Raw genomic sequence first — 26,266 nt, 5'->3', positions numbered from 1 at the left:
GACGCTGAGTAATGAAGTCGGTAATTTGAAACGGAATAGAGGTTTTCAGCAAAGGTAAGATTTTTATTCAGCGATTTAAAAAAAAAGAAAATAATGACTTTATTATATTCTGATAGAATAAATTGAACAATTTTAATCAAGATTTATGTTAATAAAGTAGCGCATTGAGTGGAAAAAGTAGAGTTCATGTTTCTTACCCTCGGAAATAATGTGGTCAGCACTATTCTCGAACGTAATCTAGGTACTCATTAGAGCTGGGTGGACTCAGCGAGATACGTGACCTTCGAACTATTAGCCAAAAGCAAGATTTACGTATAGAATTTTAACAGTTACGGAAAAACTTTTTTAAAAAGTGCAATAGAAGAAATTCAATCTGCTCTATCAGAATGAGGTTAAATGCCGAGTAAACACACCCAAATGATCAACAATTTTAATGAAAGCAATGTAAACTAATTCTTAACACAATTGCACCGTTAGATTTAAGTAAAAGTGTAATCCTTGCTAAGGATACAATTTAATTAACTCAGCCAATTAAGGCTGATAAATGAGCAACCATCACAGGGAATTCCCGCCTCTTTGAGCGTGCGCTACATTAAAGACGCCTGCACATTTTCTTTCTGGTGTATCTTCGCCTGATTAATTCCACAAGTTCAAGGTCACCACTGAGTAACGTGGTTTGAACTCTACACCATCGTGTTTACTGTTGCCGCCTGTACAGCCTCACTTTCAAGTTGTTTGTGTTTGCTAGACACACGTGGTTTACAGTGATTGAGTTTCCGTTCTTCACATACGAATTTAAACAAACTATATATATATATATATATATATATATATATATATATATATATATATATATATATACCACATAGGCCACCACATACACCGACACAACCAATAGATACTCCAACACTGCCAGAATATACATCACTTACAACAACATAATCACCACATACACCAGCAAAGTCATATACTCCACCGCTAAAACCATATACATTAACAAAGACGCAGACACCACCACTACCACCACATACGCCATACACACCACCACTATCACCACACACACAACAACCACCACATACATCAAGCAAAGCCATATACACCACCACTACTGCCACATACACCAGCAACACCACCACTACCATCACATACACACCACCACATACACACCATCACTACTACCACTTACACACCACCACTACATACGATGGAGACGACTAGAAAATCAATAACCCAGTGCCTACAGAGTCATATAACCAAGGCTAGAGTCTCTGGTCGAGATTTTGGTCGAGTTTCTAGAAGCTTCTCCAAACATAACTGATGTCCTTGTTGACAAAAGTCATGTCATTGATTACATACCTGACGTCTATAATTACATAACTGATATCAATACTTACATAACTCGTGTCAATGACTACATAACTGATGTCCATTGTAGGGGGTTGGACATAGTCAAGAAAAAAAAAGGCTAAATTTACATCAAACCCTCGCACCTAGCTCACAAGTGTACATATAAAATCGCTGAATCAACATTTTAACTGTATGGAGAATTTTTTCCCTTCCCTTTTATGCACTCTCCAGGACAAATGTACACCCCGTACACAAGTACACCTGATACAGATATAAAGATTCAAGTGATAAAACTAAAACGTCAAATAAAAAAGTTTCATAGCTTTAAAGATCAGTTCGGCGTTCGTCCAAATATCTTTTTTTTTTCACATTCTTCAACCTGGCCTAGTAAACTCCGAACAATTAAAAACATAACAATCGTGCTAGAGATGATCCAATTAATTTCACTTCCATAGATAATCCAATTTAATTGTAGTTATAGACCATTCATCCAATTTAATTGTAGTTCCATAGATAATACAATCTAAACGTCGAATTTAAAAATAAAACAGATTTGCTTAACTCATCCACAACAATTCATTACGCTGCAAAACTTGAAATGAAAATATCTTATGTAGTTCTCTCTCTCTCTCCCTCCCCCCCCCCCCCCCGGGTTCCCCCTTCCATTTATCCTCTAATTCTGATATGTAGAAGATAACGTTAATTTTATAGACAGGTTTAGGGCGGAGGAAGGCGTTCTCTCAGTGTTTCATTGCCGGCCCTCTAGCGTGTGCCGGCTGATAAGTCGTCTGCTGTACTCCACTGTCGGCTTTCTAGCAGCCGTGTGCCGTATGGTCGTCTGTAGTGTTCTACTGCCGGCTGATATGGTCGTCTGCTGTGTTCCACTGCCGGCCTTCTAGCAGCCGTGTGCCGTATGGTCGTCTGTAGTGTTCTACTGCCGGCTGATTTGGTCGTCTGCTGTGTTCCACTGCCGGACTTCTAGCAGCCGTGTACCGGCTGTTATTGTCGTCTGCTGTGTTCCACTGCCGGCTGTTATGGTCGTCTGCTAGTGTTAACCTACCAGACTTAGATCCAGACAGGCCAGGGCTGCTGGCAATGCTTTAGACTAGGGATCTCCAAACTTTTCAGTCCGAGGGCCGCATTAACTATCAAATTTCAGTTCGGGGGCCAATTTCTTCCGGGCATGTCTTTGATTTTTCTGGGCAAAGTCCCTCAGCCATCACCAACAGACGTTTTTTTTTCTGTGGACAAAAAGATATCCGCGGGCCGGATGAGAGGACGTCGCGGGCCGCATCACGCGGGCCGTAGTTTGGAGGCCTTGCTTTAGACAGTCCTCGATTGGCGTGTTCTACTAGTTTACACGGGTTACAGGGGAGTTTCAACCAACTGGTTAACTAGTTTACATAAGGACTAACGGGGTATTTGTTACACCCGTGTCAGATCATACCACAATAATGGAATCTTATTTAAAACAGGGGTGTTAGGTTACTGGTAGTTAACTAAATACAAATTCAACTTGTCAACGCCAACCAAGTCGGAACAATACTCCGGTCCTGCAATGACTTTAGGGGAGAGGTTTATGTAACCACTTAGTTAGTTCAGAATATCAACATTATATATACATATATATATATATATATATATATATACATATATATATATATATATATATATATATATATAATTATTTTTCACGATAAATATACATGGTCAAGACATTGGATGTCTAAGCTAGCTAAACACGTAAGACAAACAAAGTTGCCCAAGACCCCACAAGCTGGGCAGGCAGGACAACTTACTCCAGATGAGGTCTCTAGCTGAGCGGATCTGTTTGCGGACGGCGTACTTCATTCTGTACTGGTCGCTGTGCTGAAGCCGCAGCAGGTCAAGGTCGTTGCTGCGCTCATCCTTGGCGTACACGCCGCCCTTCCTTTGCAGCTGCTGCTGGTGATGGTGCTGCTGGTGATGGTGCTGCTGGTGGATCAGATGGTGGTGATGGTGGTGGTGGTGGTGTTTGGGTGGCGAGGACGGACCCTGGTCCTCATCCTCGCGGTGCGATGGCCTGCCCTTGCCGCGGCTGCAAGGGAAGTGCAGGCATCCGCACGCCACCCTGCTGGACTTGTGATGGTGCCAGATTTTTTAAACGACTCAGACCGAAGTAATTTTTTTATTTGGTCCGAAAAATTACAAACTGGCAAGTACGAAATTCACACGATGTTTCTCACGAAGTGACATCCAATTACAAAAGGCACTAAAAATCCGCAGAGTAATGAATTCCTGTTTCGTTCAGTGTACTCAAATTTCACATCAGCTTGCACGAACTATTCAGAAAACAAAACACTATTCAAACAACACTAAACACTGTTGTTTAAAGTCACGCGAGAGATCCAATATTTTTCCACTTAAAATAAAAACCAACAACGAAATAAAGCCAACACAACAAGAACAGACAAAACAAACAAAGCTAAACGGCGCCATCTGTCTATCAGTTCGGTCAAGCTAACGCGCGTCAATTTGTGAGTTCCTAGTTAGACACGCCTAATAAGCTATATATTATATATATATATATATATATATATATATATATATATATATATATATATATATATATATATATATATATTTGTATCGCCGCATAAGTGGACCATACAATGTTTCGCTATTAAAACAACATAGTCACTGGCATTAAAAACATAAAATAAATTTAAACGATGTGTATTACTTGAATTTAAAGTAGGAAACTCAACATGGTGACTTCTGTCAATTGTTTAACCTGGCGTCCGCCTTAAATAAATAAAAGGACAAAACCAAATCAACTAACAACCAAAAAACAGACAATTTGTCTCGCTCGTTTTGCCATACTACGCGCGATACCAAGCCATGCGTGGAAACGAAACGATGGCAGGCCAGATGTATCATGTATGACACTATCGGCGCAAGGATAAATTATTAATGAAGACAAATGGAGTAACGACAAACGTATCAATTACCCGACAGGACGGCGCTGGCCAGAAATAAACAGGTTAGAAAAATGGTTGCCAAATAACAGGCTAGAGCATGGTTGCCAAATAAACAAATGAGAGCAATGGTTGCTAAATAAACAGACTAGAGCAATGGTTGCAAAATAAACAAATGAGAATAATGGTTGCTGAATACACAGGTTCGGACAATGGTTGCCAGGTAAACAGACTAGAACAATGGTTGCCAAATAACAGGCTAGAGCAAGGTTGCCAAATAAACAGATAAGAGCAATGGTTGCTAAATAAACAGGTTCGGACAATGGTTGCTAGGTAAACATACCAGAACAATGGTTGCCATATAACAGGCTAGAACAAGGTTGCCAACGAAACAGATTAGAGCAATGGCGGCTAAATTAACAGTCTAAAACAATGGTTGCTAAATAAATACACAAGAACAATGGTATTCAAATAGGCTAGAAAAAATGGTTGCCAATTAAACAGGCTAGAAAAGCCTGTCTGAAACAAACAGCGAGAACAATGGTAGTCGGTCAAATAAGAAACGGAAGCTGAGCTAACCAAAAATAAATGGGCGAGAATTGCTGGGTCGATTGGTAAGTAAACAAACGTAAAAACTTAATTGTGGGTTATAAAGATACAACAATTTGTAGCCGGTAATAAAGATACAACAGTTTGTAGCTGGTAATAAAGATACAACAATTTGTAGTCGGTAATAAAGATACAACAATTTGTAGCCGGTAATAAAGATACAACAATTTGTAGTCGGTAATAAAGATACAACAATTTGTAGTCGGTAATAAAGATACAACAATTTGTAGCCGGTAATAAAGATACAACAATTTGTAGTCGGTAATAAAGATACAACAATTTGTAGCCAGTAATAAAGATACAACAATTTGTAGTCGGTAATAAAGATACAACAATTTGTAGCCGGTAATAAAGATACAACAATTTGTAGCCGGTAATAAAGATACAACAAAACTAGTAACATTTGTAGCCGGTTATAAAGACAGAACAATAAAAATTCTATAAAACAATTAGCATTACGAAGAAATGAATTACTTAATGAGTGTTACATGCCACTACTTTACCGTAATCTCAAACTATTGCCACACGATGGATATAAAATCGACAATGCAATACTACAATGAATAAACAATAGAAATAGCAGCTCTAGAAATAATAACAAATCACAACACTGCGAATAATAACAAATCCCAACACTGCGAATAATAAAAAATGTGAAGACTACGAAGGTTAAAAAATGTGAAGACTACGACGGATAAAAAATGTGACGACTACGAAGGTTAAAAAATGTGAAGACTTCAACGGATAAAAAATCTGAAGACTACGATAAACGAAGAAATTTCACGAGCACACACAGGCAAGCAGTGAATGAATCCTCCATCCCCGCGCGCTGAGCACGTTCACCGTCGCAGAAGTACTCACCACCTGTACCAGGCTGTTTACAGCGTGCCCAGGTAAACAGGTTCCGTGTCCAGAAGAGCAAGGTGGGACAGGTGAGAGAGGCGGTGGGTGGGTGTGTGTGGGTGTAGAGAGACGGATGGGTGGAGGGGGTCATTCGAAATAGTTTCGCAACCCCTCTAACAAGTCACATAAATTAACAACAACAACAACTAAAACGAAACAACATATAATTAATCAAGAACACAACTTCATGGTTCCACCCACTCCTCCAACTACCTAGTTCTGACCTTTCAACGAAAAAAAAAAGAAAGAAAAAAAAAACAACTAATAAAAATAAACATCACAATGTGGAATGACTTGACCTTTCCAGTAATTAAGATTAATTGCTGACGCAATTACTGCAAATAAAAATCACGAAGTAAAAATAATTTAGCTTTTTTTGCTGTTGTTAAAAACAAAAGAACGTTAGACCGCCACAATAAAAACAGAACTAAAAGAAAGGTTCATATACCGTATGGCAGTATTACATTTTTCAAATGTGTAACAAAGATTTGCATTATAACTTATTGAACTCTAGCAATAACAAACGAGAATCCATTTTAAAAGATTCATAACACAGACTCAGAGGGCGTCCTATTACATGTCACTATTAAAACAAAGCTAACAAAGCTGCAGCAATTGATTAATGTCAGCTTTTTAATTGGTTGGGTATCGCAGTGGTGTCCGGTGGCGAACTATGCATTCTGCACCCCCCCCCCCCTCACCACATTTCAATCTACTTTTTCAATTTGGCGAAAAAAAAAACCGCCACTGTCGCAATTTGGAAATGTCAGGACATTTTTCACCAGCTACCATCCTTTATGAATTTTAATTTGGTGTCACAGAGTGGATATTGAAAACAGATGAATAAGCCCCACCAGCCCTTTCCTAGTTACACCTCTGGAGGTGTCAGAACATTCTCGTAGATATCAGGGGTTGATTAATTAATGTGAGGTACACAGTAGTTAGAACAGTGGTTCTTAACCTGGATGCGATTGAACTTCAGGGGGTTTGGTGAGTCAGTCAAACCGAGTCTCAGGGATTCGACAGTGGTCAAGACACACAGCCGACTCGTGTGATTCACGATCGGATTTTGTCAGTGCGGACGATAGAACTACTAAGCAGGGTTCGGTCTATGCGCATATATAACTGGTGGGGTTCGGTACCTCCAGAAAGTTTTAGAACCACTGAGTTAGAGCAAACACGAGAAGATTTTGAAGTTAAGTCGAGTTAGAAATTAAGTAGAGTTAGAAGTTAAGTCGAGTTAGAAATTAAGTAGAGTTAGAAGTTAAGTCGAGTTAAAAGTTAAGTCGAGTTAGAAGCTAAGTCGAGTTAAAACACAAGCAGGGTTAGACAAACATATCTCGGAAATTCCACTGTTATTTGTCTCCAGTAGGGCAGGAAGAAACCACTCGGGATGGTCTGGGAAAAATTCCACTGAAATAATAGATTAGTTTCATTTCCGCCCGTCACCCACAAGGCGACAGCTTAAAGGGAAAGTAAAAAAATAATATTTTTAATATTCAACAAACTCTCTTAGGTTTGGATTGAAGTTGGTAAAAAATCTGGCACAAGATATTGCTTAACTCTAAAAAAAAATACAATCAATAGATCCGTTCAAAACTGTCATCGCTGTAGGCTTTTTATTTTACCGTCCTCTCTCGTCAACTGGTCGACGATAGCGGATAACGAAAGAGGGAGGGATCTAGACAGGGCGGGATGTAGTGTGTAAAGTGGGAGGATCTAGACAGGGCGGGATGTAGTGTGTAATGAAAGAGATAAAAACATATCCTGTTTCTATACATGCATGTTTTATATCATTTACATCTGCCAAAAAGGTAATCAGTGTTAATTCAATACTTCTTTAAAAAACTATGTAGATAGGATTCGAGTAAAAAAAAAATATATAAAAACCCTTAAAAAAACCCACATCGGAAATAAACTGTCTGTGAATATTTGGCTAAAGTAATCACAAATATACAATTTACGCTTACGTTTATTTGCTTGATAACGTGCACTTTGCGCACCAAAAGGCACGGCGCGCACTAAATACTAATTTAAGATTGGCTTTAAGGAGGAGATGCGATAAGCTAAATTAAACACAGGACAGATAAACAGTGGCCTCAGACAAAACTTTCACGGGGAATCAATACCACTGTTTTTTTCAATTACATGTCGGCTACTCGCTCGTTTCTGGCACCACAGTTTGGCTTCCCCCAATTTCGTGCTCTTGTCAAGTGAAATCTTGTAAACACGGATAAAAAGCATTGGGATTTGTACACAGCGTATCTTCAAACGTACGTACTTGTGTACATTAAAGCTTCGAACGTATGTAATAGTGTACATTACAGCTTCAAATGTACGTATTTGTGCACATTATAGCTTCAAATGTACGTAGTTGTGTACATTACAGCTTCAACTGTACGAAGTTGTGTACATTACAGCTTCAACTGTACGAAGTTGTGTACATTATAGATTCAAATGTACGTGGTTGTGTACATTATAGCTACAAACACTTATGCGTGGACATATTATAGTTTCAAGCACATTGTGTACATATACCTTGGAACACACATAACTGTGTAAATCCTACATCTTCAAGCATACTGTGTACATATTATAGTTTCAAACCCACATAGCTGTGTACGGTGTACAGACTACAGCATCAAGCTTACTGTGTACACCATTAGCGGTATGAAGAGAATCCACCACAAATTACACAAATTACAGCCATTACACCTGGGTTCCGTATAACAATTCCACCACGTAACCTGGCGACCGTGCTCAGACTTGCCCCTTCAGTACAAGAAATAAACCTAACCAAATCCCAACTTGCTGTTAGAAAAAAAGTGCCAACTGCCTGGGACTGTGAAATCAATCAAGCGTGAGATACCGTACATTTCCTAACGAGGGCTCCAGCGTCAAGCCAACATTTAACCGTACATTTCCTAACGAGGGCTCCAGCGTCAAGCCAATATTTAACCGTACATTTCCTAACGAGGGCTCCAGCGTCAAGCCAATATTTAACCGTACATTCTCTAACGAGGGCTCCAGCGTCAAGCCAATATGTAACCGTACATTTCCTAACGAGGGCTCCAGCGTCAAGCCAATATTTAACCGTACATTTCCTAACGAGGGCTCCAGCGTCAAGCCAATATTTAACCGTACATTTCCTAACGAGGGCTCCAGCGTCAAGCCAATATTTAACCGTACATTTCCTAACGAGGGCTCCAGCGTCAAGCCAATATTTAACCGTACATTTCCTAACGAGGGCTCCAGCGTCAAGCCAATGTTTAATTCTGCTTGATGTAGAGCACGCATCGCAGTGAGTTATATTAATAATCCGATTTCATTCCGTGTTCTCATAATATGATAGGCAGGATAGAGTGAGTTATGGGGGGGGGGGAGTAGGAGGAAAGTGAAAGACGTCCAACTTATTAATTCTAACATCAGTCTCAAACCTTACACAGATATCGACTCCTGTCTTCTTCCTAGAATCGCACAAACCTCATAACAACTATCCCAATCCCCATCCTAACAACGACCCCGAACCTCGTTAGAACATTCAACCTTATCGTCATCCTATCATCGACCCCAAGCCGAATCCTAACATCAATTCAAGCCCCACCATAACATCAATCCCAAACGTCATCCAAAGATCGACCATTATCGTCATCCTAGCATCGACACAAATCCCATGGCACCATATATCCCAAACCTTATCCTAACATAGACCCCAAACCTCATCCAATCATTGATTCCTAAACTCTGGTCGCTTGTAGTACCGTGTGTTTAATGGTCAAAGTTCTAAGCAGACCACCATCTATCAACTTAAGCTGCCTATAATATTAGCTTCGTGTACACAATCCTAACTCCACCCCCTACCCCCACACACGCGGCATGGTATCTATCTTGAGTGACCTCGAGGGGAGGCAAGGAAACCTCGCACCCAAAAGTCGCACCACAACGCCTGAGTACCACTAAAACAAGCAACAGACGGTTCCAATGTTAGCTCAGTACTACTGCGCATGCGTCGATCTCCGTCCGTAACAGGTGTTCCACTGGATGCACACACGCCCGCCATCTTTGATAACAGGTTCTGCTTGGGTGATTAGTCTCAGGAACTAATCTAACGTGAGTACTGGTGCGCGTGCGTAGCTTTGATCCCCCCACTCCCCAACAACATCAAACTCAATTTTAAAAAACACAAAACACCTGCTGATACGAACGGCGAAGAAACGAAATTAACACAGGTATAAAATCATTAACAAACATGTTTTTTTTACAAAGTTATTGTAACAGAACCTAATGCAAATATAACTTGCTAATGTCAATCTTTACCTTATCTCTAACCCATGTCCTACAATAACCCTAACCCTTATCTCTAAACCAATTGTTCTAAATCTTTTAGGAGGTACGAAACCTCACCAGTTTCATATGCGCATCCACATAACTCTTCTTAATAATTCTATCGTCCGCACCGACAAATCCGATCTTGAATCTTAGAAGTCGGGTGGGTGTCTTGACCTCCGCCGAAACCTTGAGACTGACTCACCGAACCCCTAGGGTTCGATAGAACCCAGGTAGGAACCACTGCTCTAACCATAACAATACAATAACCAAACACTCCTATTATCTGAAGATACTATCACTGCCAGACATCAGTACTATCACTACTTCCCCGGGGTAAACATGGGTATTACGGCATGATAACATACACAGTATGATAACATATACCTTCACACAAGTTCGAATTCAAACCCCCAATTACAGAACTAACCACATAGCACTGAGTGAGGTCAATACCCGACTTGGCGCAGAAACTACAGGCGCAGTTCTAAACCAGCCGGTAAAGTCGGACCCTCTCCCTAACATGGTAAAGTCGGACCCCTCTCCCTAACATGACGGTAAAGTCTAGGACCTTCTCCCTAATATGGTAAAGTCGGACCCCTCTCCCTAACATGACGGTAAAGTCTAGGACCTTCTCCCTAATATGGTAAAGTCGGACCCCTCTCCCTAACATGACGGTTAAGTCTAGGACCTTCTCCCTAATATGGTAAAGTAGGACCCCTCTCTCTAACATGCAAGTCGGACCCCTGTCCCTAACATGACGGTAAAGTCTCGGACCCCTCTCCCTAATATGAAAGTCGGACCCCCTCCCTAACATGGTAAAGTCGGACCCCTCTCCCTAACACGAAAGACGGACCCCTCTCCCTATCAAGACGGTAACCAGTGCGGGAGTAAATGAGTTCATGTCGTGCGTTACGTAATAAAATGTAACACCTGCGGCAGGTGTACAGGCTAGCAGAACGTGCAATTAATAAACAAATTTAAGCTAACAACGTCCAGAAAGTTCTCGCCGCGAATGATGATAAGGGTGGGCTGGCTAGCGGCGTTTGATATGGCACGTCCTATTTTTATAGATATCCCGATACCTTAAGGAAACACCCCCTGATTTATGATAAACATTCGGCTATTCCAGAAATCGTACAGCCATAATCGGCTATTCCAGCAATCGGATTGTTGTAACCGGCTATTCCAGCAATCGGATTGTCATAACCGGCTATTACTTCTATTAGACCTGCCCAAGGCGACAAGCAAACACGAGAGAAATTTTCTTAAGGAATTCGCACCACCTGCCGCCCCCCCCCCCCCCAACCAGTCTAGGAGACCAAGACGCCAAGAGATCGTCTGATTGCAGCATTAATTTTCTCCAAACGTTTTACCAATGATGTAATGATGTTACTTGCACAGCAGTACAGACAGACCACAATCTTGCACCATTTTTTTTACACCACATGAGCTAAGATCTGATACGTAGCCAGGCAGTAGACCAAACGCCTGGAGTTTTCGCCGTGATAAAAATAGTTCCGGGATTTGGGGGGAAGGGTGGGGGGGTAACAGATAGAGAAATGACCTTGGCACCCCTAAAATCAAGATCTAATTAGGCGACCATTTTTTAAATAAAATAAATCAGGATCATCTTAGATAATTAATATTTTTTTCTTTGAAATCTCTACGAACATTTCTCGTTAATAATTAAAAAACAAACATGAACCAAAGTGATGGTCAGACACTGGGGTCTGATGTTGACAGAAACTCTACCACGAACCACGAGCCAAGCCTTAGTGCGATAGTTTGAACACTAGCTAGACCTGACCAGAATCTGAATGACTCGAGTTAGCTCATGAGTTATGGTGTGGCGGGGGTATGGAGGGGGTGGGGCTCGCGGGTCAATCACATTAAGGTTAATAAACTCCAGCACGAGCTAGGGTGGGGGGGTGGTGGGAGAGGCTGGTCTATTTCAGTCGATTCGGTAATTCCCGATGAGAGCTGAACCAATGTTTAGGGTCCGCCCACACAGGGCGATATTTCTTGTCAGGTCTAATCGCTGCTGGCCACAATGGATGAATGGATGGAGATGGATATCAGACTCGTGTTATTTTTATCCAGCTTTATCAGCCCCACCCCCTCCCCCCAATCTGTTACTAGCGTCTACATGAACACATGATACTCTGTAGTTTAGGAACAAACTCAAAGCATGAATTAATAAAACAAAGCAGTATACAACTGAAACACTTAATTGTACAACTATTGTACAACTGTTGTACGACTATTAAAAAATAATAACGGCGGTTTTTATTTGAAATTTCTAGGCTGGCGTACAACTAAATGTAGAGAGGTATCAGATCATCCCCTCCCTCCCCCTCCCGGGTATGGCTGGAACTAATCGTACTCTCACTGAAACCTGAACAGAATGATCAGTCGAACGCCATTTTGATTAGACCGACATTTGGGGCCACAGTAAACCCTGGCCGCTGATGTCCTCACACTTAAAGGGTGGTGGTGGTGGGGGGGGGGGGGGAGGGGTTGTATGGGCAGTCAAAACGTCAGAGGGTCAGGCAGAGGCCATGTCCTTGCAGTTTGAAGTGAGCAGTATCTTTATTCGTCCTTGACATTCATCTTCGTCTAGTCCTCGTCTTGTTGGAAATATTTTCTTTATCTCAGGCTTGTGTGTGTGTGTACTTCTTTGTTGTTGTGTTCACGTGTACATCGTGGTTCTTGTTGTAAACGTTATTGATCTTGTTGTATACGTCATTGATCTTGTTGTATACGTCATTGATCTTGTTGTATACGTCATTGATCTTGTTGTATACGTCATTGATCTTGTTGTATACGTCATTGATCTTGTTGTATACGTCATTGATCTTGTTGTATACGTCATTGATCTTGTTGTATACGTCATTGATCTTGTTGTATACGTCATTGATCTTGTTGTATACGTCATCTATCTTGCTTGATCTCATTGACGGTCAATCTGTTATGGACGGCCAACTTGTGACTGACGGTCAATCTATTATGAACAGTCAAGCTGTTATGAACAGTCAAGCTGTTATGGACGGTCAAGCTGTTATGGACGGTCAAGCTGTTATGGACGGTCAAGCTGTTATGGACGGTCAAGCTGTTATGGACGGTCACGTAGTTGAAGGTCAAGCTGTTATGGACGGTCAGGTTATCAACCACGGTCAAGTTCGCGTGTGTCAAGCCCCAATCAATGCCGCGAGAGCTGGGTGATACGGCTATTTGTCAAACCTTCAGATAACGACCAACTGTTGCTGTTGACTTAACAACCCCCCCCACCCCACTACCCCCCCCCCCCCCTCTACAGATTGTACTCGTGAGTCAATGCTCTACTCTGGTATAACGAGTACAGTGTGAGGGTGTCTACTATGTAAAACATCGAGGCTTGCAGTAGACAACGCCCATTAAAATAGACATACAGTAATCATGATTAAGTATGGACCTACATACAGTAACCGTGCTTAAGTAGACGTACAGTAATCGCCTCCATACATCATGTAGATTTGTGTATTCGATTATTTTTTACGGCGTGTCGGGATCGATAAGTGTGAGGGCTCCACTTGGAGACATGTATAAAAACATCCAACATATATATGTATGGAAATATGTTTATATATGCATATATTATATATCGATGTCGTGTCAAACGAATTCTCGCAGTTCAATGTCCGGTCATCAAGGTTAAAGAAGACGTTGAAAAGGTCAGTGACCGCAGCAATAACTAGATCATTTTCCAGATGTAACGATTTGAAGTATTTAAGCGTACTTGTAAATGTGTGTGTGCGTAAATGTATGTGTGAGTGTGTGTGATCAAATCACATGTTTGTGCATGAGGGGGTAGCATTGTGTATATGGGGAGACTTGCAGAAACTAGCACATGAAAGATGGGTTACCACTGGGGACAGTTGGAGAAACTAGCACAAGAAAGATGGGTTACCACTGGGGACAGTTGGAGAAACTAGCACAAGAAAGTTGGGTTACCACTGGGGACAGTTGGAGAAACTAGCACAAGAAAGTTGGGTTACCACTGGGGACAGTTGGAGAAACTAGCACAAGAAAGATGGGTTACCACTGGGGACAGTTGGAGAAACTAGTACAAGAAAGATGGGTTACCACTAGGGACAGTTGGAGAAACTAGCACAAGAAAGATGGGTTACCACTGGGGACAGTTGGAGAAACTAGCACAAGAAAGATGGGTTACCACTGGGGACAGTTGGAGAAACTAGCACATGGCATCAAAATAATGATATGATTAATAGTACTAGTACATTAATGAAATTAAGCAAACGTCAGTTCCGGATGTCTGACATTAAAACAACGTACGTAGCACATGTAGGCTACATCTTATGTACGACCTAACAGCTGGACAGGTACCGCTCACATGACCGCAGGTAAACTTAAAACTACTTGTACACCTATACATAAACTTAGTTCTCACAGACTGCTTCTGTTAGCCCTTCAGGTTAAAAATTACAGGTGTTTTCTCATGTAGCCCCTGCACATTTTCCGTAGGTAAGCTTACACAGAGCAATTCAATTATATCAAATATTAAATAATTAGATCGATATCAATACCTACATACACGCCGACGACAAATTCATATAAAATAACAATCAAATTTCTCAAGAAAATTCTTGTTTTTATTTAGCCGCGAAAACCACAGCCTGATTAGCCCAGGTGAATTCACTCAAGTAAAACCACAATCAAACCACGACTTAAAGTGCCAATCCTGAAAGTCTGTACACACTAGAACACACGGATTAATGTCAGTGGTGAGTACACACTAGAAAACAAGGATTAATGTCAGTGGTGAGTACACACTAGAAAACAAGGATTAATGTCCGTGGTGAGTACACACTAGAACACAAGGATTAATGTCCGTGGTGAGTACACACGCAGACACCGCGGAACAAGTTGAACTCTAAATTTAAAGTCAATCTTCCTGCTGCTCCACTCACCAAACTAGAAAACGATACGTGCGCGGAGTACTCACATGCGTGGCTCAACTTGATATCGATACTTTACCGATACCTTCTATTACAAGTGATTAGTTTTTACAGATTCGGTTACATCATGGTATCGTGATGGGCTCGGGTAACTAGATCCAGATTTATATCTGGGCATGACGACTGGCGGTTCACATACCCCCCACCCCCACATATCGCCCCATCCCCACCCCCCATATACCCCTACCCAGCGCAAGCTCACATGCCGAGGGCTATCTCGAGATTCATTGTGGGGACTGGGCAGAGAAGATATGAAGGATTGAGATTTGGGGGGGGGGGGAGGAGGTAAAGGAGGCGGTGTGTGGAGATTTGTATGGGTGGACAGACAGGGCGAGATGTAGAACTGGTAGACAGACAGGGGGAGATATAGAATTGGTAGACAGTGCGAGATATAGAATTGGTAGACAGACAGTGCGAGATATAGAATTGGTAGACAGGGGGAGATATAGAATTGGTAGACATGGCGAGATATAGAATTGGTAGACAGACAGGGCGAGATTTAGAATTGGTAGACAGACAGGGTGAGATATAGAATTGGTAGACAGGGGGAGATATAGAATTGGTAGACAGACAGGGCGAGATATAGAATTGGTAGACAGACAGGGGGAGATATAGAATTGGTAGACAGACATGGCGAGATATAGAACTGGTAGACAGACAGGGCGAGATATAGAATTGGTAGACAGACAGGGCGAGATATAGAATTGGTAGACAGACATGGCGAGATATAGAACTGGTAGACAGACAGGGCGAGATATAGAATTGGTAGACAGACAGGGCGAGATATAGAATTGGTAGACAGACATGGCGAGATATAGAACTGGTAGACAGACAGGGCGAGATATAGAATTGGTAGACAGACAGGGCGAGATATAGAATTGGTAGACAGGGCGAGATATAGAATTGGTAGACAGGGCGAGATATAGAATTAGTAGACAGACAGGGGGAGATATAGAATTGGTAGACAGGGCGAGATATAGAATTGGTAGACAGACAGTGCGAGATATAGAATTGGTAGACAGGGGGAGATATAGAATTGGTAGACAGGGCGAGATATAGAATTGGTAGACAGACAGTGCGAGATATAGAATTGGTAGACAGACATGGCGAGATATAGAACTGGTAGACAGACAGTGCGAGATATAGAATTGGTAGACAGACAGGGCGAGATATAGAATTGGTAGACAGACATGGCGAGATATAGAACTGGTAGACAGACAGTGCGAGATATAGAATTGGTAGACAGACAGGGCGAGATATAGAATTGGTAGACAGACATGGCGAGATATAGAACTGGTAGACAGACAGGGCGAGATATAGAATTGGTAGACAGGGCGAGATATAGAATTGGTAGACAGGGCGAGATATAGAATTGGTAGACAGGGCGGGATATAGAATTGGTAGACAGACAGTGCGAGATATAGAATTGGTAGACAGGGCGAGATATAGAATTGGTAGACAGGGCGAGATATAGAATTGGTAGACAGTGCGAGATATAGAATTGGTAGACAGGGCGAGATATAGAATTGGTAGACAGGGCGAGATATAGAATTGGTAGACAGACAGTGCGAGATATAGAATTGGTAGACAGGGGGAGATATAGAATTGGTAGACAGGGGGAGATATAGAATTGGTAGACAGGGGGAGATATAGAATTGGTAGACAGGGGGAGATATAGAATTGGTAGACAGGGCGAGATATAGAATTGGTAGACAGTGCGAGATATAGAATTGGTAGACAGGGCGAGATATAGAATTGGTAGACAGACAGGGCGAGATATAGAATTGGTAGACAGACAGGGGGAGATGTAGAATTGCTAGACATGGCGAGATATAGAATTGGTAGACAGACAGGGGGAGATATAGAATTGGTAGACAGGGGGAGATATAGAATTGGTAGACAGACAGGGCGAGATATAGAATTGGTAGACATGGCGAGATATAGAATTGGTAGACCGACAGGGCGAGATATAGAATTGGTAGACAGACAGGGGGAGATATAGAATTGGTAGACAGGGGGAGATATAGAATTGGTAGACAGACAGGGCGAGATATAGAATTGGTAGACAGGGGGAGATATAGAATTGGTAGACAGGGCGAGATATCCACACACGAATTGCTGCTCTTTACTTGACATCAAGCGACACCAACGCACACACTTATATCTATCTATATCTACCCATCCACCCACCCACCCACCCACCCACCCACCCAGCCAGCCAGCCAGCCAGCCATCCATCCATCCATCCATCCATCCATCCATCCATCCATCCATCCATCCATCCATCCATCCATCCATCCATCCATCCATCCATCCATCCATCCATCCATCCATCCATCCATCCATCCATCCATCCATCCATCCATCCATCCATCTATCTATCTATCTATCTATCTATCTATCTATCTATCTATATGTAAGTTAAGAATGTGGCCCTCAGCAAAGATGTACATGGTATATTAGCCTTCCCCCATTTGAAGATGTTCGGTGAAGTGCTAGAGTTTAAATAATGGATTAAGGAAGTGCATGTAAAGTAGGAAATAATTGGAATTTCTGGCATACTTTTTTCTATGGACAATAATTCTTTAATTCCAGCAATGTGGACAAAACAAAGATGACGTGTTCATATTGGGCAAGTGGGGTAATCTTTTAATGGGGGGGGGGGGGGGAGGGGGGGGAGGGGGGGGGGTAGCAGGGTATGCAGGTTCCTGTGGGAGGGGTAGCTTCAGTGTTGTTGTAGCCTATTCACTAATTTATTCTCTGCAATCTACTCAAACTGCAGTCACTGTACCATTTTGTTAGCCGTTTTGTAACCAGTTTCGTTTCACCAATCTCCGTTTTGTAACCAGTTTCGTTTCGCCAATCTCCGTTTTGTAACCCCTATATGTGGGATGCCTCCATTCTTGCAAACCCCATTTTCGTACCACAAATTTCTGCAAGCCGGTTTTGTAATCCCCCCCCCCCCTCCCACCCCCACGTTTTGAAGCTCAACTCCTTGCCAAGACCAAAGTTTACATCAACACAAACTGGCCAGGTAAGGAGACGAATCACCTGCCACATTAAAGTTGGTTTCAAGAAAACTTTAACTACACAAAGGTTGGGACGGGAGGGGGGGGGGATTCCATTTCCCCCAGTGCCGTTAGGTGGGATAAAAGCTACTCAAAGATCAATTCGAAAATAAAACAGCGGTTAAGGAAAAGAAAAAGATCATTTTAAAAAAATGTAAGTGAAAGTTCTGATTACATTTACACATGTAAGGACAAGTTTGATTACATTTACACCCGAGAATAAACAGAGCAAAGACGGGACTTATCGCTAGTATCTGCAAGCTGCGCATGCGTGGGTGGTACAGAGCACGCGCATACCTTCCGCGCATGTGCTTTAGTAACATCCCGTTGGACTGGCTCGTGCAAGGCTTAGATTGGAGGAAAAAAAATTTCTAAGACTCGCAGGCGGAAAAAAAAAACTGATCGTGGAGTTAAAACATTCTTGATAATCGTCTGATAGGAAACAAGGTAAAAATTACCCGAAGATAAACACCTGGTCGGCTGAAGAGATTTTTTTTTAATAATTACAGTCGGTGGAGCAGGTACAAATATGAGCAGCGTCGGCGACTTGCTGGGGGAGTTATACACTAGTGGGGGGGGGGGGGGGCTTACACTCCAGGGGTGGATCTACATCTAGAGATGGCTTCACGAGGATAATACAGTGTGTGTAGGGTGGGGGTGGAGGGAGGAGGACGTGGTCATGGTGGAGTGGGGTGGAGGTGGGGGCTAAACAAGGAATAAACCTCAGCCCTGTAAGTTGTAACTTGTTGGTTCCATGAGATTACTTTAATAAAGTGACATCTGTTTTTGTACGACATTAAGTAGATAGGTTTGTTTAGCTAGGTTTGTATGGATAGGTTTGTGTGGCTAGGTTTGTGTGGCTAGGTTTGTTTAGCTAGGTTTGTGTGGCTAGGTTTGTGTGGCTAAGTTTGTGTGGCTAGGTTTCTGTGGCTAGGTTTGTGTGGCTAGGTTTGTGTGGCTAGGTTTGTGTGGCTAGGTTTGTGTGGCTAGGTTTGTGTGGCTAGGTTTGTGTGGCTAGGTTTATGTGGCTAGGTTTGTGTGGCTAGGTTTGTGTGGCTAGGTTTGTGTGGCTAGGTTTGTGTGGCTAGGTTTGTGTGGCTAGGTTTGTGTGGCTAGGTTTGTGTGGCTAGGTTTGTGTGGCTAGGTTTGTGTGGCTAGGTTTGTGTGGCTAGGTTTGTGTGGCTAGGTTTGTGTGGCTAGGTTTGTGTGGCTAGGTTTGTGTGGCTAGGTTTGTGTGGCTAGGTTTGTGTGGCTAGGTTTGTGTGGCTAGGTTTGTGTGGCTAGGTTAGTGTGGCTAGGTTTGTGTGGCTAGCTTTGTGTGGCTAGGTTTGTGTGGCTAGGTTTGTGTAACTAGGTTTGTGTATAAAACACCCCGATGTTATTAATTCGATCAAAGCCACACAACGAAGTCAAACAGTTAATCATTACTCTTATAATGGCTACATTAGGCGCCATTCTTGTTATAAGTCAAATGATCTTAGCTTGAAAGGGAAAAAATGGAAGCAATAAACCCCGAACTTTCAAGAAAACAATCCACCTACAAATATGTTATCCACCATCAAATTTTAATATTCCACCTACCAATACGCCACCAATACATAATCCACCTACATAAGCGAATATGTTCTCTCTGAGATGGCTAGCATTTAACACACGTAAAGAAGATTCATCGATCGATCCTACGATACATTTTAGTTGCTTTTTTTTAAAGAACGATTATATAAAAAAAAGAAAGAAAAACCGCGAAACAAATCTGGAATAAAAAATGTAATTTCCCTTGACAGACGACAGAAATGTCAATGATGAAAGAAACCCACGTACCAACATACATACCGACAGGGACGGCTTTGATGCTGAGATGGGTATCGATTTTACAATTACACCTAGTTGGACGTCAGCGATGATTATTGATGAACATCCAACTTTTGCATAGAAGTTTTTTAAAATTCAAATTTAACTACGAATTATCGTTAATAAAATAAGGAAAACCATGGTAACGCATTATCACGTGCGAGCGGTTGACTTGACACAGTGGGATGGCTCATCAGCCGTGGCACCTATAGAATCAGTTGGGTGGCTCATCAGCCGTGGCACCTATAGAATCAGTTGGGTGGCTCATCAGCCGTGGCACCTATAGAATCAGTTGGGTGGCTCATCAGCCGTGGCACCTATAGAATCAGTTGGGTGGCTCATCAGCCGGTGCACCTATAGAATCAGTTGGGTGGCTCATCAGCCGTGGCACCTATAGAATCAGTTGGGTGGCTCATCAGCCGGTGCACCTATAGAATCAGTTGGGTGGCTCATCAGCCGTGGCACCTATAGAATCAGTTGGGTGGCTCATCAGCCGTGGCACCTATATAATCAGTTGGGTGGCTCATCAGCCGTGGCACCTATAGAAACAGTTGGGAGCACGCGTCGTGTTAGTGGCGGAAAATGGATATCGAAATGGATATTATATCGTACACCCTTGTCATTAGGTCTTGTTTTTTTTTTCCTTGTTTTTTTTTGTTTTTGTAAATATTAAATAAAAGAAGAAAGAAGCGAGAAAATACTCTTTAAAAAACAATAACTGACATTACTAAAAAAACGTGTTTGAAGTTTGATTCGTACTCATCTCACGCAACCCTCCGACATACATTATTCATTAAAAAATAGTTCAATCAACACACATATTTAACTCAGCTTTTAAGTTAACAGAGCAGAACTAGGGGTAATGTCGCAAGAAAGACAACACAATTTAAAATAAGAATGGTGGATTACATCCCTTTAACATTTACAGAAATTTTCCATTCGATGCTATGTAGGAGAAAACAGTAACAGTACTTGCACATTTTTATTTTTTTAAACGGCGATTTAAAATTTTAAAAATATTTTCGTTTAATGTAAAAACAAATCAAAACAACAATTAAAATGCAATAGTGTGACGTGACTCAACCAACACAAAAGACGCCCCCCCCCCCTCTTACACAAATAGTGTTGCATCAATTATGGACGACACTATAAAATCAATGTAACTTGATATTCTGAAATTCATTCTGAACCACTTTTTAAAATAACGAAATAACTCAATACTGACACTACATAACTGCCACACGAATAATCATTCGCCATAGTTTTTCAGTGAAAAAAAAACAACAAGGGGGCTTTAATGTCATGGGTAAAGATAGTCAGTACAAGACCAAGTCAGAAAACTAGCAGTTGGATTAGCCAAAACTTAAAACAACTGGAGTAGTACGACATAGACTGAATTGGGAAAAAGTTGAGATTTAAAAAGTCAAGCACGTTTGTAAAAAGGCTGCAGTTGAAACTTACTGTAATCGTCTGCCAGGAGATGGATGTCGTCCAGTTCGATCTGCGAGTCAAGGTCGTAGGTCGGGTTGGAGACGGCGTTGGTTTCTTTGATTTCCTTTAGCGGCGGCTGGTGGCTGACTCCAGTCTGGTTGGCTTGGGCTGGGGGAGGTCAATGGTCGTTATTATAGCTGGATATACTGTCTGTGTGTCTGTGTGTGTCTGTGTGTGTCTATCTGTGTGTGTAGCTGTCCGTGTGTGTCTATCTGTGTGTGTATCTATCTGTCTATCTATCTATTTATCTGTATCTTTCTGTCTATATATCTGTCTTTTTATTTATCTACATTTATTTTATTTATACACATACATATACATACGTACATACATACATACGTACATACATACATACATACATACATACATACATACATACGTAGCCTACATACATACACACATACATACCCACACTCCTATAACAAGCTACAGACAAATGCCTCAGTATCACCTATATTACACCATCAACAACCACGTCATGAGCATGTCATGTACTCACCCAGGTACTCCTGAAGCTTGTCGTACTTTGGACCGTGTCGGAACCTGACCAGCTTAAGCCTGACCATCTGACCAGTGTTACGTAACACCTCCACGGCCTGATGATTGGAGAAACCCTGCAGGGACCTGCCGTCTACCTGTGAAAAAGAACAAACGTTGACAGGTGAGTAACGGCCAATCAAGTCATTGGGCATGTCATGTTGTCCAAAAACTATAGACTGGAACCCCCAGGGAAAAAGGAAAGTTGGCCGGCCAAAGAGATCACGGAGAAGAACGGTAGAGGAAGTGGTAAAGACCGCTGGGCTACGGTGAGCGCAGATAAGGAGAGACGCTCAAAACCGAGTCAAGTGGAGAGGTGTGACTGGAGCCCTTTGCTCCCCATGAGAGGTGTGGCTGCTGCCCTTTGCTCCCCAGGTGCCACAAAGGAATAAGTCAAGTAATTATGTGGTTGTCCACACATAAAAACAAGCACAGTCATCTGTTTCAAGCATATTGTTTCTATCTGTTTGAAGTTTCTTTCTGGCAAATTAAGCAACGACATTGGTCTAGTGAAATGTAATGCAGCAAACAGGTGGACATGCAAAGTATTGCCATCAGATTCAGTGAATCTCATTAGCACACAATCTGTTTTAATGTTCAACAATTAATTGATGCATACTCATCTAAAGGTCGAAACGGTTGTAAGATTTATACTGTGAATATGGTTTAGAAACTTGCGATTTTTCCAAGCATATATGTGATGGCTCAGGCCGACGAAAGAATTAAAAAACTTATTTTTTTAGAAATATTATGGGTTAATTCTAATAAAAATGTCGAAAGGGTCGTACAGTTTTTCCCCAATGAAATTACTTATATCCGGGTAATATCCGGGTTTTAACACACTTTCCAAGGTTCCCCCCTCCCCCCCCCCTCCGTCATTTGAAACAGTAGCTAATTTTGTTATGCCACTATTCAGACACCACGTGAATACGACATCAACCAAAAGACGCGGATATTTCGCATAACGTTTTATATTCAGATGATTAGGGTCGTAAAATCAATTACAGCAATCAAACTTATATATTTTTCAATTAACGTTGATGTTACGATTGTATAACAGAATAACGACAGTTTAAGTATTTTAAGTAGTGTTTTATTAAACCAGTGAAAACCAGCGTTAGGGAAAGCAGTTAGATTTAGGCTTGTTTCTATGGCTAGTGTAATGTCCAGCTGGCCAATGTGGCCAGTGTAATGTCCAGCTAGCCTATGTGGCCAGTGTAATGTCCAGCTAGCCTATGTGGCCAGTGTAATGTCCAGCTAGCCTATGTGGCCAGTGTAATGTCCAGCTAGCCTATGTGGCCAGTGTAATGTCCAGCTAGCCTATGTGGCCAGTGTAATGTCCAGCTAGCCTATGTGGCCAGTGTAATGTCCAGCTAGCCTATGTGGCCAGTGTAATGTCCAGCTAGCCTATGTGGCCAGTGAAATGTCCAGCTAGCCTATGTGGCCAGTGTAATGTCCAGCTAGCCTATGTGGCCAGTGTAATGTCCAGCTAGCCCCAGTGTAATGTCCAGCTAGCCTATGTGGCCAGTGAAATGTTCACTGAATGACTGAACACACACACACACACAGTCACATAAACTATTATACAAATTGTACATAGTATAGTGACACGATCTATAATGCTCACATGATGACACGCTTTTGTTTACATGAGCTCGCAAAATATTTACTTGAAACATACCGCCCAGATCACGGATCAGCGAGTTGTATACTAAGAAAAACTCCACCAAGATCTCAGCGCTTACGGAAACTTTTTAAAGTTTACCCTGATGAATGAGACGTTCTCGGGAATGTTATGAAAAGAAACTTTTGTATACCACAATAAGAATGGCCATCAAATGTGGTTCAGCTGCGTCACAACGCTATCACTGAAACCGTGTTTGTCTTAACTTTCAAGCTGTTATTTCATCCAACCCTTTCACATTAATAATTGATCTGGCCAGCTATGTTCTATTCTGATATTAATATAGTCGGATCAACCCAGACAAATACCTAAAGAAATTGGCCACAATAGGACATACAACAGCGAGAGAAAGGGGGTATTACATAAGTTATGACTAGTTTTGGTATCAGAAGGAGCTTCAAGCTCCAGATGAAAGTAATAGACTGCACAACTAGTGAGCTGGGTTCTTGTATAGGGTAAAGAAGTACCGGACAAATTAATACACAGTGTACACTTTAATTTACCATTCCAATCAAGACGGGATTAATTAAGCCTGGCCAACGCATGTTCATTAGCAACAAGTACAGAGTGAAGTGTTCATTAATTAATTAATCGCCGACAACAGAAGAAAATGTGAAATAAATTGAGATAAAGGTTAGGGTTTTCAGAAAGCTAGCAGGGCTTATATTAACCGTCGTAAGGATATTGGATGCTTTCGGTGAAAAGATGGATATCTTATGGATATTGTTCCTGTGTACCACACAGCGTAAGTACAGTAAATCCGTGAGATCTGTGATTTAGTTTTACAATAAAGTAAAATGAATAGCTCCACTATTTAGTTTGATGGACGTGTACAATAATAAAGTACAATGAATAGCTCCACTATTTAGTTTGATGGACGTGTACAATAATAAAGTACAATGAATAGCTCCACTATTTAGTTTGATGGACGTGTACAATAATAAAGTACAATGAATAGCTCCACTATTTAGTTTGATGGACGTGTACAATAATAAAGTAAAATGAATAGCTCCACTATTTAGTTTGATGGACGTGTACAATAATAAAGTACAATGAATACCTCCACTATTTAGTTTGATGGACGTGTACAATAATAAAGTAAAATGAATAGCTCCACTATTTAGTTTGATGGACGTGTACAATAATAAAGTAAAATGAATAGCTCCACTATTTAGTTTGATGGACGTGTACAATAATAAAGTACAATGAATAGCTCCACTATTTAGTTTGATGGACGTGTACAATAATAAAGTACAATGAATAGCTCCACTATTTAGTTTGATGGACGTGTACAATAATAAAGTAAAATGAATAGCTCCACTATTTAGTTTGATGGACGTGTACAATAATAAAGTACAATGAATACCTCCACTATTTAGTTTGATGGACGTGTACAATAATAAAGTACAATGAATAGCTCCACTATTTAGTTTGGTGGACGTCTACAATAATAAAGTAAAATGAATAGCTCCACTATTTAGTTTGGTGGACGTATACAATCACTAAGTACAATAAATAGTTCTATAATTTGGTTGTATGGAGCTAATACAAAAAGGATACGATATGACATAACTAGCAAAAGCAACACGTAAAAATCAATAACGTGGTATAAAATTTTAATTTTCGAGAACTGACAAAAGAGTGGTTTAAAAAAATCCATATCATAGAGCAATTTGAAACAAAATTTCTTTCTTGTTCTCAGATCTACACGGAATCACCGATGCCAATTCGATCGGCTATTACTTCTTGTCGGAAGGTGATCTACTGTGGTTATCTAACGTTAGCAAAACCTTTAATGGGGCTCGGGATGTGTGTAGGAGCATGGAAGGGCGGCTGGGGACGTTTGGTACCAATGATGAGTACTTTAAAGTGAAAACACTGTTGGGCGATTACTTTAGACAGGCGGCTGAGGTTTGGATTGACTTCAACTTTACAGTTACAGACTCGAACTCCAATTTTTACTGGAGGAAAGAAAAGTTCAATTCCTCAGTGTGGGCCCCTAGTGAACCGAGTGTAGAATGTCTCCCGGAGTCTCAAGTACAATGCTGTGCCAGAATGAGTTGGTCGGGTCCTATGGTGTACGAGGGTCTTAAAGACAACGTGTGCTCGGCGGAATATTTGTTTCTGTGTCAGGTCAAGATGGCCGACTGTACTTCCGGTTACCAGTACAACTTGACAGACAACTCGTGTCAGGATGTTGACGAGTGCGTGTCGGGAATTTGTAAAAGCGAGTGTCCGGTACTTCAGTGCAGCTGCTCCAACACTCCAGGAAGTTACCGGTGTGACTGTCCGGCTGGCTACACCAAGGTGGACGGCGTGTGTGCTGACGTCGACGAGTGCCAAGGGAACCACACCTGCTCACAGCTGTGCCAGAACACACCAGGCGGCTACACCTGTCTGTGTAGACTGGGGTACACGCTAGCCGGGGTGACGTGTGTGGACGTCGACGAGTGCCTCAACGAACCGAACGTGTGC

At 41.6% G+C, this 26,266-nt stretch overlaps 1 protein-coding gene across 1 annotated transcript in view; it reads right to left on the bottom strand.

Annotated features, from left to right (window-relative positions):
• The window catches only part of LOC131949199 (multiple PDZ domain protein), a 335,233-nt gene that overhangs the window by 43,592 nt on the left and 265,375 nt on the right, over window positions 1–26,266 (bottom strand). Inside the window, exons 19-20 of the mRNA XM_059310988.1 lie at window positions 22,070–22,205; window positions 21,541–21,678 (exon numbers count right to left, since the gene is read on the bottom strand). Coding sequence (XP_059166971.1) covers window positions 21,541–21,678; window positions 22,070–22,205 — 274 coding nt within the window. The remainder of the gene's footprint in view (window positions 1–21,540; window positions 21,679–22,069; window positions 22,206–26,266) is intronic.

Source organism: Physella acuta, unplaced genomic scaffold (assembly GCF_028476545.2).
Source record: "Physella acuta isolate Inbredline_101_S28 unplaced genomic scaffold, ASM2847654v3 ptg000677l, whole genome shotgun sequence".
Classification (NCBI taxonomy): Eukaryota; Metazoa; Mollusca; class Gastropoda; family Physidae; genus Physella; species Physella acuta.
The sequence above is the reverse complement of the archived record's forward strand: the minus strand, read 5'-3'. Positions and strand labels throughout refer to the sequence as shown.